The 14215-nt window shown below is 42.0% G+C and overlaps 1 protein-coding gene across 11 annotated transcripts in view; it reads right to left on the reverse strand.

Annotated features, from left to right (window-relative positions):
* The window catches only part of LOC124720379 (zinc finger protein ZFP2-like), a 179044-nt gene that overhangs the window by 146864 nt on the left and 17965 nt on the right, over positions 1 to 14215 (reverse strand). Inside the window, exon 5 of one of the 11 annotated variants that reach the window (XM_047245716.1) lies at positions 4629 to 4736. The exons of 9 other annotated variants lie outside the window; for them this stretch is intronic. In XM_047245716.1, the coding sequence (XP_047101672.1) occupies positions 4644 to 4736 (93 nt within the window). In that variant the 3' untranslated portion in view covers positions 4629 to 4643. Of the gene's footprint in view, positions 1 to 4476; positions 4737 to 14215 lie in introns of those variants that run through there. One more of the 11 variants, XM_047245715.1, reaches the window with a different exon arrangement.

Raw genomic sequence — 14215 nt, forward strand, 5'->3', positions numbered from 1 at the left:
GTAGCACCCTCGAAGGCCAAGATGAAGGCACCAGTGGCAAACTGATTATTCCTCGGACCCCGATGGATGCAGCAGATGAAATGAACACATCGCCGCTCTAAACTGGCATGCAGCTCGTTGTCAGACTGCCAAACTCGGTCTACATCTACATTTATTCTCCACAAGCCACCCAACGGTGTGTGGCGGAGGGTACTTTACATGCCACTGTCATTACCTCCCTTTTCTGTTCCAGTCCCTGTGGAATGTAATACCCTGGACCAGATTTAAAATCTTATGTAGTGTGATGGAAACACAAACATCCCCCAATTTGTCACACACGAGTTATACCTGTGATTGGGAAGAGGATGCTGTTTTTATAAGGACTGACCCAGAGCGCATTTTGGACAAACCCTCCACCTTCCTGAACTTGTCATCCAAATGCTCCACAAAAAATTGAGGTTTCATGGACATCAAAGATTCCCCATGAACTCTTGTACATACGAGGTACTGGGGCGAATAAGTTTCACGGCCATCTTTAGCCTGGCGTTCCTGCCATGATGTGGCCAGGGAGGGGGACGATTTGGGCTCATATTTCTTAGCATTGCAGTTAGACTTTTCCCACTGAAAGACTGCTGGCAGCGAACGACCAGCATGAGATGACATACTACACATCATGGTGTGTCATCTGCCCTGATGCTACCAACCCAATGCCACACACTCCGAACAGGGGCCCTCCCCACAGGTGCCACCCAGCCTCAGCAAGGATCACCTGGCAGGATGGCCATTGCTGGGAGTCCCGATGCCCTAGGGAGATGGCCATCATGGCGTATGTGGGGAGATAATGGCGCAGACATCAGCAGAGTGATCCCTGTGTTGTCGGGGGATGCTGCAACCAACAGGGTACACACACTGGACTAGATACCGTGCTGGATATGAGGTGCAAAGAAGTCCATGGTCACCATAGGCACAGAAAGTGACGCTGCATAGTGCATGGTGGAAACGCACACAGGAGGGTGTCACCGAAGATATGCAGAATGGGCAGGACTGCAATGCAATGACGAAAAAGTGTTAAAGATCTCAATGCATGATGGACACGATGCACCATGTAAGGCACCCTTCCCCACTTGGCTCGCTCTTCAGGAAAATTTAGAAAGATGGTCAAACCAGACAGGGGACTATCACAAAGACTAAGAGATATGAGACTCCTTTTAGTCACCTCTTACGACAGGCCGGAATACCTCGGGCATATTCTAACCACCAGACTTGCAGAGTTGGGGGGGCAGAAGGGATGGTGTGCTTTAGTCACTGAGCAGCAGAAGTGGGAGAGGAAGTTGCCAAACAAGCTGCGAGAGTCTTCCCTGGTGACACTGAATGATGGAGGGATGTAAGTGGTGCAAAGGGAGGTCAAATGAGGAAGGAAAAGGCGAACTGGAACAGCTTGAAGACGGGGAGTCAGGGAGATGGCTTTACTATGAACATCATCCGGTATGAGCAGCTTGACTCCCCAGTAGATGAGCTTGAGGAAAGTCAAATCAGACCAGGAAGAAATGCAAAATCTCAATGCAGTTATGAGGACACAATTTTGTTTCCTGAGAGCAGAATACAAGTGGATGCTGCAATTCTAAAAGCAGCCCTAAATCCTCTTTGTTGGATTGAAGGCCACGAACATCCATTCAGGGAGTCATGATAAGGAAACAATGAATGGATGTCACCTCAGAGGATGTCGATTGCCATCCTGTCAAGACTCACTGCTACAGGGCACAGAGCCTTGACAATCGTGTTCCATTTAGTCTACAGACGTGTCGGCTTTGTTGTGCAGACAGCTTGCAGAGTTCAATACAGAGAAATGGTTAGTGGCGCAAACCGGAGACACAAAGGCCAGCCAGGCCAAGGTATCACGTGGCGACACCACCAAAGAGGCTCTTTGAATTGGCGAAGCAGAAGACCATTTGCCTTTCTTGGACTTCTTCGGACCTTTCTGGCTAGCTGATGAAGACTCAGGCTGTGGTTGGCAGGAAAGTCATACGAGTTCTTCACGGAAGTATTCCTGCTGTCCTTCCTGGCCTGCCAGTTGTGTAACTGGTGACTTCACCCTGTGTGGCCAAAGTTGGATGGCTTGTTGCATAACTGGAAGAAGGAATAGCCATGCTACCGTAACACTGGGCAATTTCACAACCTCAGAGTAGAATTTAAGGTCTCAGGTTTCGATGGAGCAAGATTTGGCAAGAACGGTACTCTAAGTACCAGACAGCAGAAGGCAGGGTTTGAGACTAGCCAGTAACTTTCAAGCGACCAGCTAAGGTACTTTTAGCTAGATCTCCTGGACACCCCACTCATCAAGATACATGGGGCTATCTCAAGAGGAACAGCATGGTGGCCATTTCTGTTTACACGGCGGGGAGGAAGAGAACAATTGCCCTTGTGTGCATCCCCACCATAGGTTAAACATTTGGCCAAGTGTCAACAAGACATTCGATTGAAACAATGACACTGGTAGCAGCACATCAGATTCTGAATACATGGTTGGACTGTGATAACTTCATAGCCTGCTTTGATCTTTGACGGAAGCACCAATCTATCAATGGTGAGAGAGAGAGAGAGAGAGAGAGAGAGAGAGAGAGGGTGCGCGCGTGCATGCACGCTAAGGAGGCACCTACCTTTTTCATCACCAGATTGACGGCAATGGCACCCTGGTCAGAGTGGTATGTTTGGATTTCGGCCTTGATCAGACCATCCAGCAGCCTACTGTAAACACCAACACTGAAAGAGTTCAGAGTTCTATGGGCCTCAACAGAAACAGGATGTCATCGAGAAGCAAAGCAGCAAGCAGTCGTCATGCTTGAGAATCAGAAGCAGTTTCCAAAAGCAAAGTGCTATTCCGCAAAATGAGAGCAGGACATCACAGGGCTTGCAATTGCATCGACACCTTTCTGAATTAGAAACAAATTTACTGTTGTGAAGGACTGACCGTCTTCAGCAAGTGAAACCACGAAGAGTAGACAACATTCCATTAGAACTACTGATAGCCTGATAGGCGAAATACCCTCAGATTTCAAGAAGAATACAATAATTCCAATCACAAATAAAGCTGGTGTTTGAAAATTGCCAAGCTATCTGTTTAATAAGTCACAGCTGCAAAATATTAACACGAATTCCTTACAGATGAATGGAAAAACTGGTAGAAGCTCACCTCAGGGAGATCAGTTTGGATTCCATACAAATGTTGGAACACGCGAGGCAATACTGAACCTACGACTTATCCAAATCTGCATCACCTGCATCTACATGGATACTCCGCAAATCGCGTGTAAGTGCCTGGCAGAGACTTCATTGAACTTAGAAGATAGATTTATGAAAGGCAAACCAGCATTTGTAGACTTAGAGAAAACTTTTGACAATGTTGACTAACACTGTCTGTCAAATTTTGAAGGTGGCAGGGGTCAAATACAGGGAACAAAAAGGTATTTACAATTTGTACAGAAACCAGATGGCAGTTATAAGTCAAGTGGCATGAAAGGGAAGCAATGGTTGGGAAGGGAGTGGGACAGAGTTGTAGCCTATCCGTGATGCTATTCGATCAGCATATTAAGCAAGCAGGAAAGGAAACAAAATAAAAATTAGGAGTAGGCATTAAAATCCATGGATAAGAAACAAAAACTTCGATGTCTGCTCCTCACTAAGGGAACCAATTCACACAGCTAAGTCAGTCATCAGGATAAGCTCGACACAGCTCAACCGTTCCTGCTGCTGCCGGAATTGAATTACTCTAGACTAAAGCTTTTCCATGATTTTTCTTTTTTCGTCATAAAGCAGCCTACTGTGATTCGAATATTAAAAAGGGTACCAGCAAGGCTGATATGTACCTGCAAACAAAGCAAAATTTAATTATGTAACCAACTTTTTTAAAGACTGCCACTCATATGTAGCAGAGTACAGATACAGATGTATAAACAGAATGAAGATTAATCATGGGTATGTACATGCACCAGATGGCTGCAACACAAACAATACAGGAAAGGCAAGTATTTTACATTGAACACTAACAAGAACACCTTGTTTTGTTACAGATTTTACCAAATGCATATCTTCATATATGCTGAGTATCTTAAGAGTCATAGGTAGGCATAGGATGTGGTTAAGTGCCAAGTCTTATGCATTGTAATTGTCTCAGTAAAGTTCTCATAGCAATAGGCCCTGCTGCCTTCAAACTGGTGATCACCTGACTCACAGTAGTATGTTGAACACCCCACATAGCCCTTTTCTAGGTCCCATTTCGTCCTGTCCACTCATTATGCCAATATTTCCCACCTGTTGCATTTCTCAGCATTCCTACTCAGAATCTCCTTCTTTCTTACAAGTCCACTCGATTTTCAGAACTTGTTTACGGCACCCCACCAGAAACGCGTGCATTCTCTTTTTTCCGATTTATTCCACACTGCATGATTCACTTCCACAGAAATCTCCTCTTCAAATGAAGGTCAGTGTTGGAATCGAACACTTGTGGTCACCTTTACATTTATTTCTTTGTGATAGTGAGTATCTGCCCTAAATGCGATTCATGTCAAAAACCCAAAATCTTGTGTAATCTCCAACAGATGATGACAGTTCTTCCAATAACTAATCTTACATTCAATGTTTGGTCCACTTACTGTGTACTGCCATACTCATTTCTTATTTGTCTGCAGCACATAGCAGAGCACAGCCACAGTTGCACTGCATTTTGGAAATACTGTCACCCTCAGTTCAATGTCGGTCGCCTGGAAACACAATGCCATATTCTGTACCCATTAGTACGCAAGCAACTGTTCAGGTACTGTGTCTACAGCACTAGTACCTTTGAGGAAAGAGAGATCTAGTTATGTCATAGGCTATTCCACAGTACTGCCACGTTTATGCTTTAGAAACTGAATTGTGTGGACATAACGAAGAAAACTGTGGTATTCGTAAAAAGCAAAGCATGCAACACCCTAGACATCTACACGTCAATCACTGCAAAACACAAATGAAGACAGGCACTGTGGCAATGTTCTTTAGACAAGATTGCTCTGGCAGTACCTAATCATACAGCAATATACATAAATCCATGCTTTGTGAAAATAAGCCACTTGCCACTTCAGTAATATGCCTCATATTTTCATAAAAATCTGTTTGATAAGTCGATTTGGAAATTGTGTTGCATTGTTTATGCATGATAACTTGTTCACACAGGTGTAGTGAAGAAAGGAATTTCATTCAGGGAACAAATTTCCTCAGAAGTGGAGGATGTGCATCATATTGGGGCTGAAGAAGAACAGTGGTAACCTATCTTAAGCTGTCAGCTATCTTACAGTAAAGCTGTTCACACTGTTGAGCTGTTGTACAGCAACTTCATGCATGGTAACCACATGAGACGAAATTACCTACCACCTATTAGAACAGTAAATGCATTAACATTGGTAAGAGTGCTGTAATATCACAATGGGGCTCCACAGCTCGTAGGTTTGATGCTACTTTCAAACTTACTTTTATATTTTTGTTGATGACAGCATGTGTTGGCATATATGACTGAAAATAATGGTTAAGAAAGCTGAATAAATCTTATACTGGTTAATAGCTGTAAAATTAATATAAAAAAAACAAACGACGCATAGTGTCCCTAGTAAGTTGTTTCTTAAATTTATTGTAAATTAAATGCACCTATGGCAAGCTGTCCACCTAACGTTCATGGTGCAATGAAAAGTATCTTACTGATTTTCCTTAGAGGAAAAGAGAAGGAAAATTCATTGTGTAGTAGGATCTGAACCACAAACCTCATCTGTTATACTAAATGAGGTGTAATCTTTTAAACAGATTTAAATTTGTCGATACATGTGCAACAAATGCCACCATGAGAAATGGTTTCTGGATGGGATACCCAGCACTTTAAATAACAGCAGCCGCAGTCTGTTTTCCTATCCCCTTGTCGGACTGTTTGCTAGCTCTGCTATCCATTTCTCTTCAACATAAGCTGTTAACCTCTAGCAAAGTTGATACCTTTTTGGATTGTTCATAAGCTCACAGAATTTCTGCCATACAACACATTTATCACATTGCCCAGGAATTTATGTTGCGTACATGTTACTGCTTTTCCTTTGGCATAGATATTCCGATTCCACTCGTCTCAGTATTATATATTCTTGCCATAGCTTGCATACAGAAAATCAGACATTTAGTATTTGTTTTGTGTATTCTTCCACCCTTTGCCTCTGCAATGTCATTGCTTTCTCATCAACAACAAGTTTCCACCATCCCATAGCATTGAGCACAACTTCAACTGGAACATGGCTGTGTCTAGTCGTAAGAAATAGTTCATTCCTACTACTGCTTGGTATGTGCTTCATATTGCTGACTAATACATCTTTTTCAAGGTGGTAGCTGGAATACAATTGCTACATGACACTGTAATTAGACAGGTATGTCATTCTGCCTGCAAAGGAGCTCATAGGTGTACTGCACACCTTGAGGAGAAGTTGAGGGGCAGAGAGAAAGGGCAAGGACGAGACAGGCAGAGAGAGTAGGTGACAAGATGGAAAAATAGTGGGCGAGGGGGAGACAAAAAGAGTGGCAAAGGAGGAGATGGAATGAATGTGGGAGGAGAAGATGGACTAACAGATTGGAATAAATACCTACCCCAGCAATGCCATGAACTCAGCTGGTTACTAATATACTGCTGATCTCTAGAAAACTCACAATCTATGATTATTTCAATTAGCTTTCAACTAGGGGATAACTTTTCTCAATCTACATGCAATATTAGTGATGTAAATGCTTGCAATATTCTCAATATCATCCCACACCAAATTTAGTCTGGGATCCTCACTGATACAATCACTGTGATGAGATACTCCCAACAGACCTTCAAGAAAATAACAAAGAATATTCGAATTAATACAGCTTGTGCAAATCTGTAATACAAAGATATAATTTCCTGATCAGCTTTTGTAACCCACATTCCCATGATTCCACCTTGTCGTACATTTCACTGTGCTCTTTGCAGAGACACTAACAGCTCTCTGCTACACTGTTACTTCACAGCACAGCACAGCACTGAACAGCACAGCACAGCACTGAACAGCACAGCACAGCACTGAACAGCACAGCACTGAACAGCACAGCACTGAACAGCACAGCACTGAACAGCACAGCACTGAACAGCACAGCACTGAACAGCACAGCACTGAACAGCACAGCACTGAACAGCACAGCACTGAACAGCACAGCACTGAACAGCACAGCACTGAACAGCACAGCACTGAACAGCACAGCACTGACTCTGACCATCGTCTGGTGACCCAAGTTTGCCTCACGTTGCAGTGTTGTGCTTTTCCTATCCACACACCTTTTATCACTCGTCTTCAGCCTTCACCCGCCTATTGTTGCCCGCATTTATCAACTTAACTTCTTCTCACACTCACAGCTTTAGTGCAAATGAGTTCAGGCATTTGACACCCATTTCTGGGCAATGTATTATTGTTCTGGTAATCTTTGACTTCTCCTCCTCTCCAATCAACAATAGTGTCTTGCACTGGACCCAAGATAACATCCAAGATTTTCAGCCTGCAAAAATTATTTTGCATTGACTGCCTGTGTGACAATCAAGGACCTGGTTCTAGAAAGCAACAGGGTAATTTAATTGAACTCTATTTAGAATTACTTTAGGACTGCCAACTAGAAATGAAATAGTTTGGTGATACGTGCAAAGACTGCAGAGCATACATTCAGTCTATCCCAAGGGATATACCTTCACCACACTGCCAATATATTTCCCAAGTGCAGTACAGTTCAGTTTTAGGCAGCTCGCTGTCCTTTGGAAGCATTCACTGCACTATGGTATTTTGTTTGGATTCATTTCATATACTTATAGTTGCAATGTTACCTGTCATTACTGTTAGCAGTTGTGTACTGTGCAGTGCTTAATGCTAAAAGCCACTTCAGCAAATGTTATTCAGTGGATATATCAATACATTTGTAGCATTTGTAGACTTAGAGAAAGGTTCTGACAATGTTGACTGGAATACTCTCTTTCAAATTCTGAAGGTGGTACAGGGAGCGAAAGGCTATTTACAATTTGTACAGAAAGCAGATGGCAGTTATAAGAGTCGAGGGGTATGAAAGGCAAGCAGTGGTTGGGAAGGGAGTGAGACAAGGTTGTAGCCTCTCCTTGATGCTATTCAATCTGTATATTGAGCAAGCAGTAAAGGAAACAAGAGAGATGTTCAGAGTAGGTATTAAAGTCCATGGAGAAGAAATAAAAACTTTGAGGTTCACCGATAACATTGTAAGCAAAGGACCTGAAAGAGCAGTTGAATGAAATGGACAGTGTCTTGAAAGGAGGGTATAAGATGAACATCAACAAAAGCAAAACAAGGATAATGGAATGGAGTCGAATTAAGTCAGGTGATGCTGAAGGAATTAGATTAGGAAATGAGACACTTAAAGTAGTAAAGGAGTTTTGCTATTTGGGGAGAAAAATAACTGATGATGGTCGAAGTAGAGCGGATATAAAATGTAGACTGGCAATAGCAAGGAAAGCGTTTCTGAAGAGAAATTTGTTAACATCGAGTATAGATGCAAGTGTCAGGAAGTCGTTTCTGAAAGTATTTGTATGGAGTGTAGCCATGTATGGAAGTGAAACATGGACGATAAGTAGTTTAGACAAGAAGAGAATAGAAGTTTTCGAAATGTGGTGCTACAGAATAATGCTTAAGATTAGATGGGTAGATCACATAACTAATGAGGAGGTGTTGAATACAATTGGGGAGAAGAGGAGTCTGTGGCACAACTTGGCCAGAAGGAGGGATAGGTTGGTAGAACATGTTCTGAGGCATTAAGGGATCACCAATTTAGTACTGGAGGGCAGCGTGGAGGGTAAAAATCGTAAAGGGAGACCAAGAGATGAATACACTAAGCAGATTCAGAAGCATGTAGGCTGCAGTAGGTACTGGGAGATGAAGCTTGCACAGGATAGAGTAGCATGGAGAGCTGCATCAAACCAGTCTCAGGACTGAAGACCACAACAACAACATATCAATATCACTCTTGTTCAAGGCATTGCAACATAAAATCAGTTGAGAGAAATGGTTTGTGCATAATCTGCCTACATCATCAACTCCTTTTGTTGATAGTGCTCTCAAATGTACTGTTGTTGATGAGAAACTTACGCTAAAATAAAAAGAGGAAATTATTGGCTTCAGCATCCGTAAGTGAAAGTAAGTGAAAAATTTGAAAAGATAGAGCATATAAATCCAATACCTCTCAATAAACCAGTTGGCCACATACAAAAACTTACAGGTTGACAAAAACATACAGGCATAAAATAATTAGGCTGATAACTTCTCACTGGCACTTCAACCCAACAGAATTGATATGGGCCTAAATTGAAGATTATGTTGCAAACATTGATGAAACAAGTAAAAAGGTACACTGTCCAGTTGGGGAACTCAGTAATGAAGCTGTTAAGAAAATTACCACAGAATGTGTGGTGTATTTACCTGCAGAGCAGATTGTATTTTCATTACTAAGAAGGCTTTTATTGGCAACTACAATCAAATGCAGTGCACCTCAGGAATTCAGCACTAGTGACACTAACAAAATCTTAATATTTTGAATCATAATTGTTGTAATTAGAAGGTAGTGAATGATGTTATCACTATTCCTCTTACTTTCATACTTAAATTTCCATACTTCTACCAAAATGGGTACCCTTCTTGCTACAAAGATTTGTAATGTTTGATCAGAGAATGTAATGTCATGTTAACCATAAATGCTGTGCTGTGTTTCTCTCAAGAAAACAGATGACTGATACCTTATCACATGAGCAGAGCATCACACATAATGTTTAATTTAAATTAATCTTATGTTAGACATCTCTGAAAGAGTTTGGAGCTGTTGAAAATAAGATATATTCTAAGTATTTTGTTAACACAATTTCGTCATTTAAATTCAGTAACAAAGTTTTCCTATGAGTCAAATTTTCAGGAACATTAGATAATGGATTTTCGAAAATATTCTGCATATAAAACTACAAATTAATTGCCACAAACGAATCTAAAATGAGAATGTAGTGCAACTCCTCCAGAACCCACTTCCACCTTTGTACACTGATTAGTATGCAAATTAGAGTGTGTTCAATGAAACGTCAGATTGTACAAACAGTCAAGGAAGAGTGAGGCAACTGCATTTTGCATCTCCATGTGTTCCTTCTCTAGTGTCAATACCAAAGTACTTTTGGGGACAGTATAGATCACAAGCCTCAGTTTTAATTTTACTGTAGATTGTGATTTTACACACGATCATTTTCGTTATTGCAATGTTATTGATCTACTAATGTTCTAGTACTTTAAATTCAGCTGTAGCTTGTACCCATGTGTCAACAGTTCTCAACCTGTTTCCTCAGGTAATGCTCTACAGACCAACTTTCATCCATGCTATGGACAACCATTTTAGCTCTGGAATTTGCTATGACAGTGCCAAGCACAGATTTTCCCATTCAATGTATCACTGTTAATTTATCAAGCATTATGTTGAACACACTTTAACAATGACGACGACGTTGTTCAACACCCTCACAGTGCTGTTTAATCATTGTCTGTGAGTACTGTGATCTTTAAGAAATGGGTTCCTTATTCTCTCATAGTAAATGTGTGATTAGAGTCCATATCCCTGCCTATTAATATCCAATTCTTTGTACACCTACATTTACACCAGACTAGTCACCCAATGGTGCATGAAAGAGGGTTCAACTGGTACCACTACATCCATTACTTCACTCTTTCCTACTCCATATCAAGGTGGTGGTTGGGGAGAACAATTGCCAGGAAGCATCTATATTAGCTCTAATGCCTCCTATTTTGTTGCCACACTGATTTTGCAAGATATATATTGGAATAAATAGTACATTGTCCAAATCTTGCTGTGTACTGAATTACACTATATCCTCCTCAAAACAGGACTTCTTTACCTACTAGTTTAGAGTTGCAAGTGCGTGATGAGGTTCCATAATTGACTATGTAACTAACATCAAAATTATCTACACTCTATTTAAAGTTCCTATTTGATATGTGTAATAGTAGCATTTTTCCCCAAGTGAGATGGAAACATCTGACTAGTACACTACCTGATGTCTTAACACCTATCCTATCATCCTGTCCCTTCTTTTAGTCAGCATTTTCTGTACATTTCTTTCCTTAACAGTACTACTGAGGACTCCATATTCCTTGTAAGTTGACTTAATTTTCAGTGGCATTCTCTAATCCAACATCTGAAATGTTTCAGTTCCCTTCTTTTCATTTTCCAATCACGTCTACCCAGTAAAAATTCCAATATTCACCACAACTGATCTTAGTCCACAGAGCTGGATACTGTTACAAAGACCAGATATCTAGTAAGTGTTACAAATTTTTGTAAACAGCATTAAATTTGACTGTTTGCTTTCCCAGCAAAGACTGTTGAAGGTTTCTTGGGTCTCCAGCCGGGTGGTAGCATTGATATCTTGCGATGTTTTTGGCAAAAAAGGAGATGAATGACATCAGAGCCATGATCAATTTGGCTGGAAAAGAACTGGACGCTGCCACAATCCCAGTCCTCAAGAAAGAACTGAATTTTGCCCCTATCCCCAGAACAAACCTGAAACGAGACGTTATAGTGGTGTGGAAGAAGCAGTAAGGGCTTCCAAAGGAGGAAGCAGAGGAAGTCAGGTGGGAAACTTCCAGAATAATCGACAGATCTCACTTGCCAACAAATAATGTATCTGCGGAAGAACGAGTACCTCTCTGGTCCCTTAGAGATGACAGTGAAGTAACGATCCTACCAGCAGATAAAGGGAACGCTACAGTGCTATTAAGCACTGCCGAGTACCGGTAGAAAATAAACCCACTGCCACAACACGAGGCCTATAAGAGGCTGAAGAAGGATCCAACCCCGACGATGAATAGAAAGATGATAACTCTGCTGAAGAAATCTGGCTTACCTGAGCCAATGAAGAAGTGGCTGTACTCTAGAGTGCCAGCAATACCACACCTCTATGGACTCCCTAAGATCCATAAGGAAGGGGTACCTCTCGACCGATTGCAGACTCCAACTCTCAAGTTAAGGACTTGCTAAATGGCTAGCACACTGCTCCAACCCCTTGTGGGACACTGCAGCCACCATGTGAGGTACTCAGCCAAATTCGTAAAAATACTCGGGGACATGCTACTACAAATCGAGGACCTACTCGTGAGCTTCAACATGTCGCTTTTCACGAAAGTGTCCTTCAAGACTCCTTGACACTTTTAGCCCAGCACAACCACAAAGTTAGCCTCTTCGAACAAGCACTAACAACCCACTTTCAGTACCACAGGGAATTCATCGAACAGATTGACAATGTGGCCATGGGCTTTCCACTGACTCCTGTGAATTCAAACCTCTATATCGAACATTTCGAGGAGGTGGCCCTTGTAAGGTCCAGATAGAAACCAAAGCACTTCTTCCGCTATGTCGACGACACTTTTGTTATATGCGGACATGGAAAACTGGTGCTAGATGACTTTCAGGAACACCTCAACAGCATCCATCCAAACACCAAATTTATAACGGAAATGGAGGAAAATGGATGCCTCCCCTTCCTTGATATTTTAATTAAGAGGAAGGCAGATGGTTCACTAGGCCATGCAGTACATTGGAAGAAGACACACACAGACCTATACCTTCATGCAACTAGCTGCCACCATCCAGCACAAAGACAAACCGTACTTAAATGGCTCTGAGCACTATGGAACTTAACAGCTGTGGTCATCAGTCCCCTAGAACTTAGAACTACTTAAACATAACTAACCTAAGGACATCACACACATCCATGCCTGAGGCAGGATTCAAACCTGCGACCATAGCGGTCATGCGGTTCCAGACTGCAGCGCCTAGAACCCTCGGCCACAAAGGCCGGCTAAACAGTACTTACCGCGCTGGTAAATAGGGCGCATGTCATCTGCAACTAAGACAGCCAACCATCCGAGCTGCAACACCTGAGGGAAGTCTTCCTCCAAAATTGCTACAGTGAAACGCAGATCAACAGGGCACTTAAAAGGAAGAAGGAAGCAGTGAGAACCCCAGATTATGATGAAGTAGAAGGAGACAAACGACTCACTATCCTTCCATACACGGTTACGCTCACAGCCAAAATTGCACTATTTCTGGGCAAATATAATATCAAAACCGTTCTCCAACCACCACCAAAGTCAGGGAGCTCCTAGGTACTGCCAAAGACCTGCCGATCCTTAACACATCAGGAGTATAAAGCATACCATGCAAATGCGTAAAACAATACATTGGGCAAACACAGCACTGTGCATCTAAACGCTGTGAAGAACATATCAGATGTGTGCGACTAGGCCACACAGAACAATCAGCCGAAGGAAAATACAGCATAAATGTAAAACACACCTTCAACTTCGAAAACACAAGGGTACAGTGCCGAGCATCTGGCTTCTCGGAAAGCATTATCAAAGAATCCATAGAAGTAAGGATTCGCAACAATCTGGTCAACAGAGATGAGGGATCTCAACTCGGCGCAGCGTGGAATTCTGCGATAGCGGCAGTCCATCGGGAGCTTACCCGTCAATGTCCTCCGCCATTGACAGAATGCTTACACCGAGAACCAAACATGGCTGCCAAGGGCGACTTATCACCATCACCGTGTGCACGCCACTGGTCCACCACGGCTACCCAGGGTCTAGTGGATGGGGGTGACCGCACATATAAATAACCCCCTCTCCACCAATCTTGACACTTCCCCAGAAGATGGTCAGTATGACAATTCCTGAAACGTTGCGAGATATCAACACTACCATGCAGCTGAAGACCTGAGAAACCTTCATCAGCATTAAATTTAGTACACTATGGTGATAATTATATGAATATGGAATTTCACATGCTATCACTGTAATGTGCTAAATTTAACACTGTTTACAAGAATTCTTGCTATCACAATGTTTTCTCTTTGCAAGCAGTTTGGGATAAGCAATGTTCGATTACAATGTAAATTTATGTCATGCATACTGGATAAACCCATTGTCTTTACATAGAGCAAACAGAATTCCAGTAATGCAGTATGGTTTTCATTAAATACATCAGAGAAAAGAAATAGTATGACAAATACCATACTTATCTGATAACATACTGCTTACAGTTCATTGCTTTACCTCTTACATCTTTTCTATTACAGAACTGTGACACAGACAAA

Source organism: Schistocerca piceifrons, chromosome 11 (assembly GCF_021461385.2).
Source record: "Schistocerca piceifrons isolate TAMUIC-IGC-003096 chromosome 11, iqSchPice1.1, whole genome shotgun sequence".
NCBI classification, from domain to species: Eukaryota; Metazoa; Arthropoda; class Insecta; order Orthoptera; family Acrididae; genus Schistocerca; species Schistocerca piceifrons.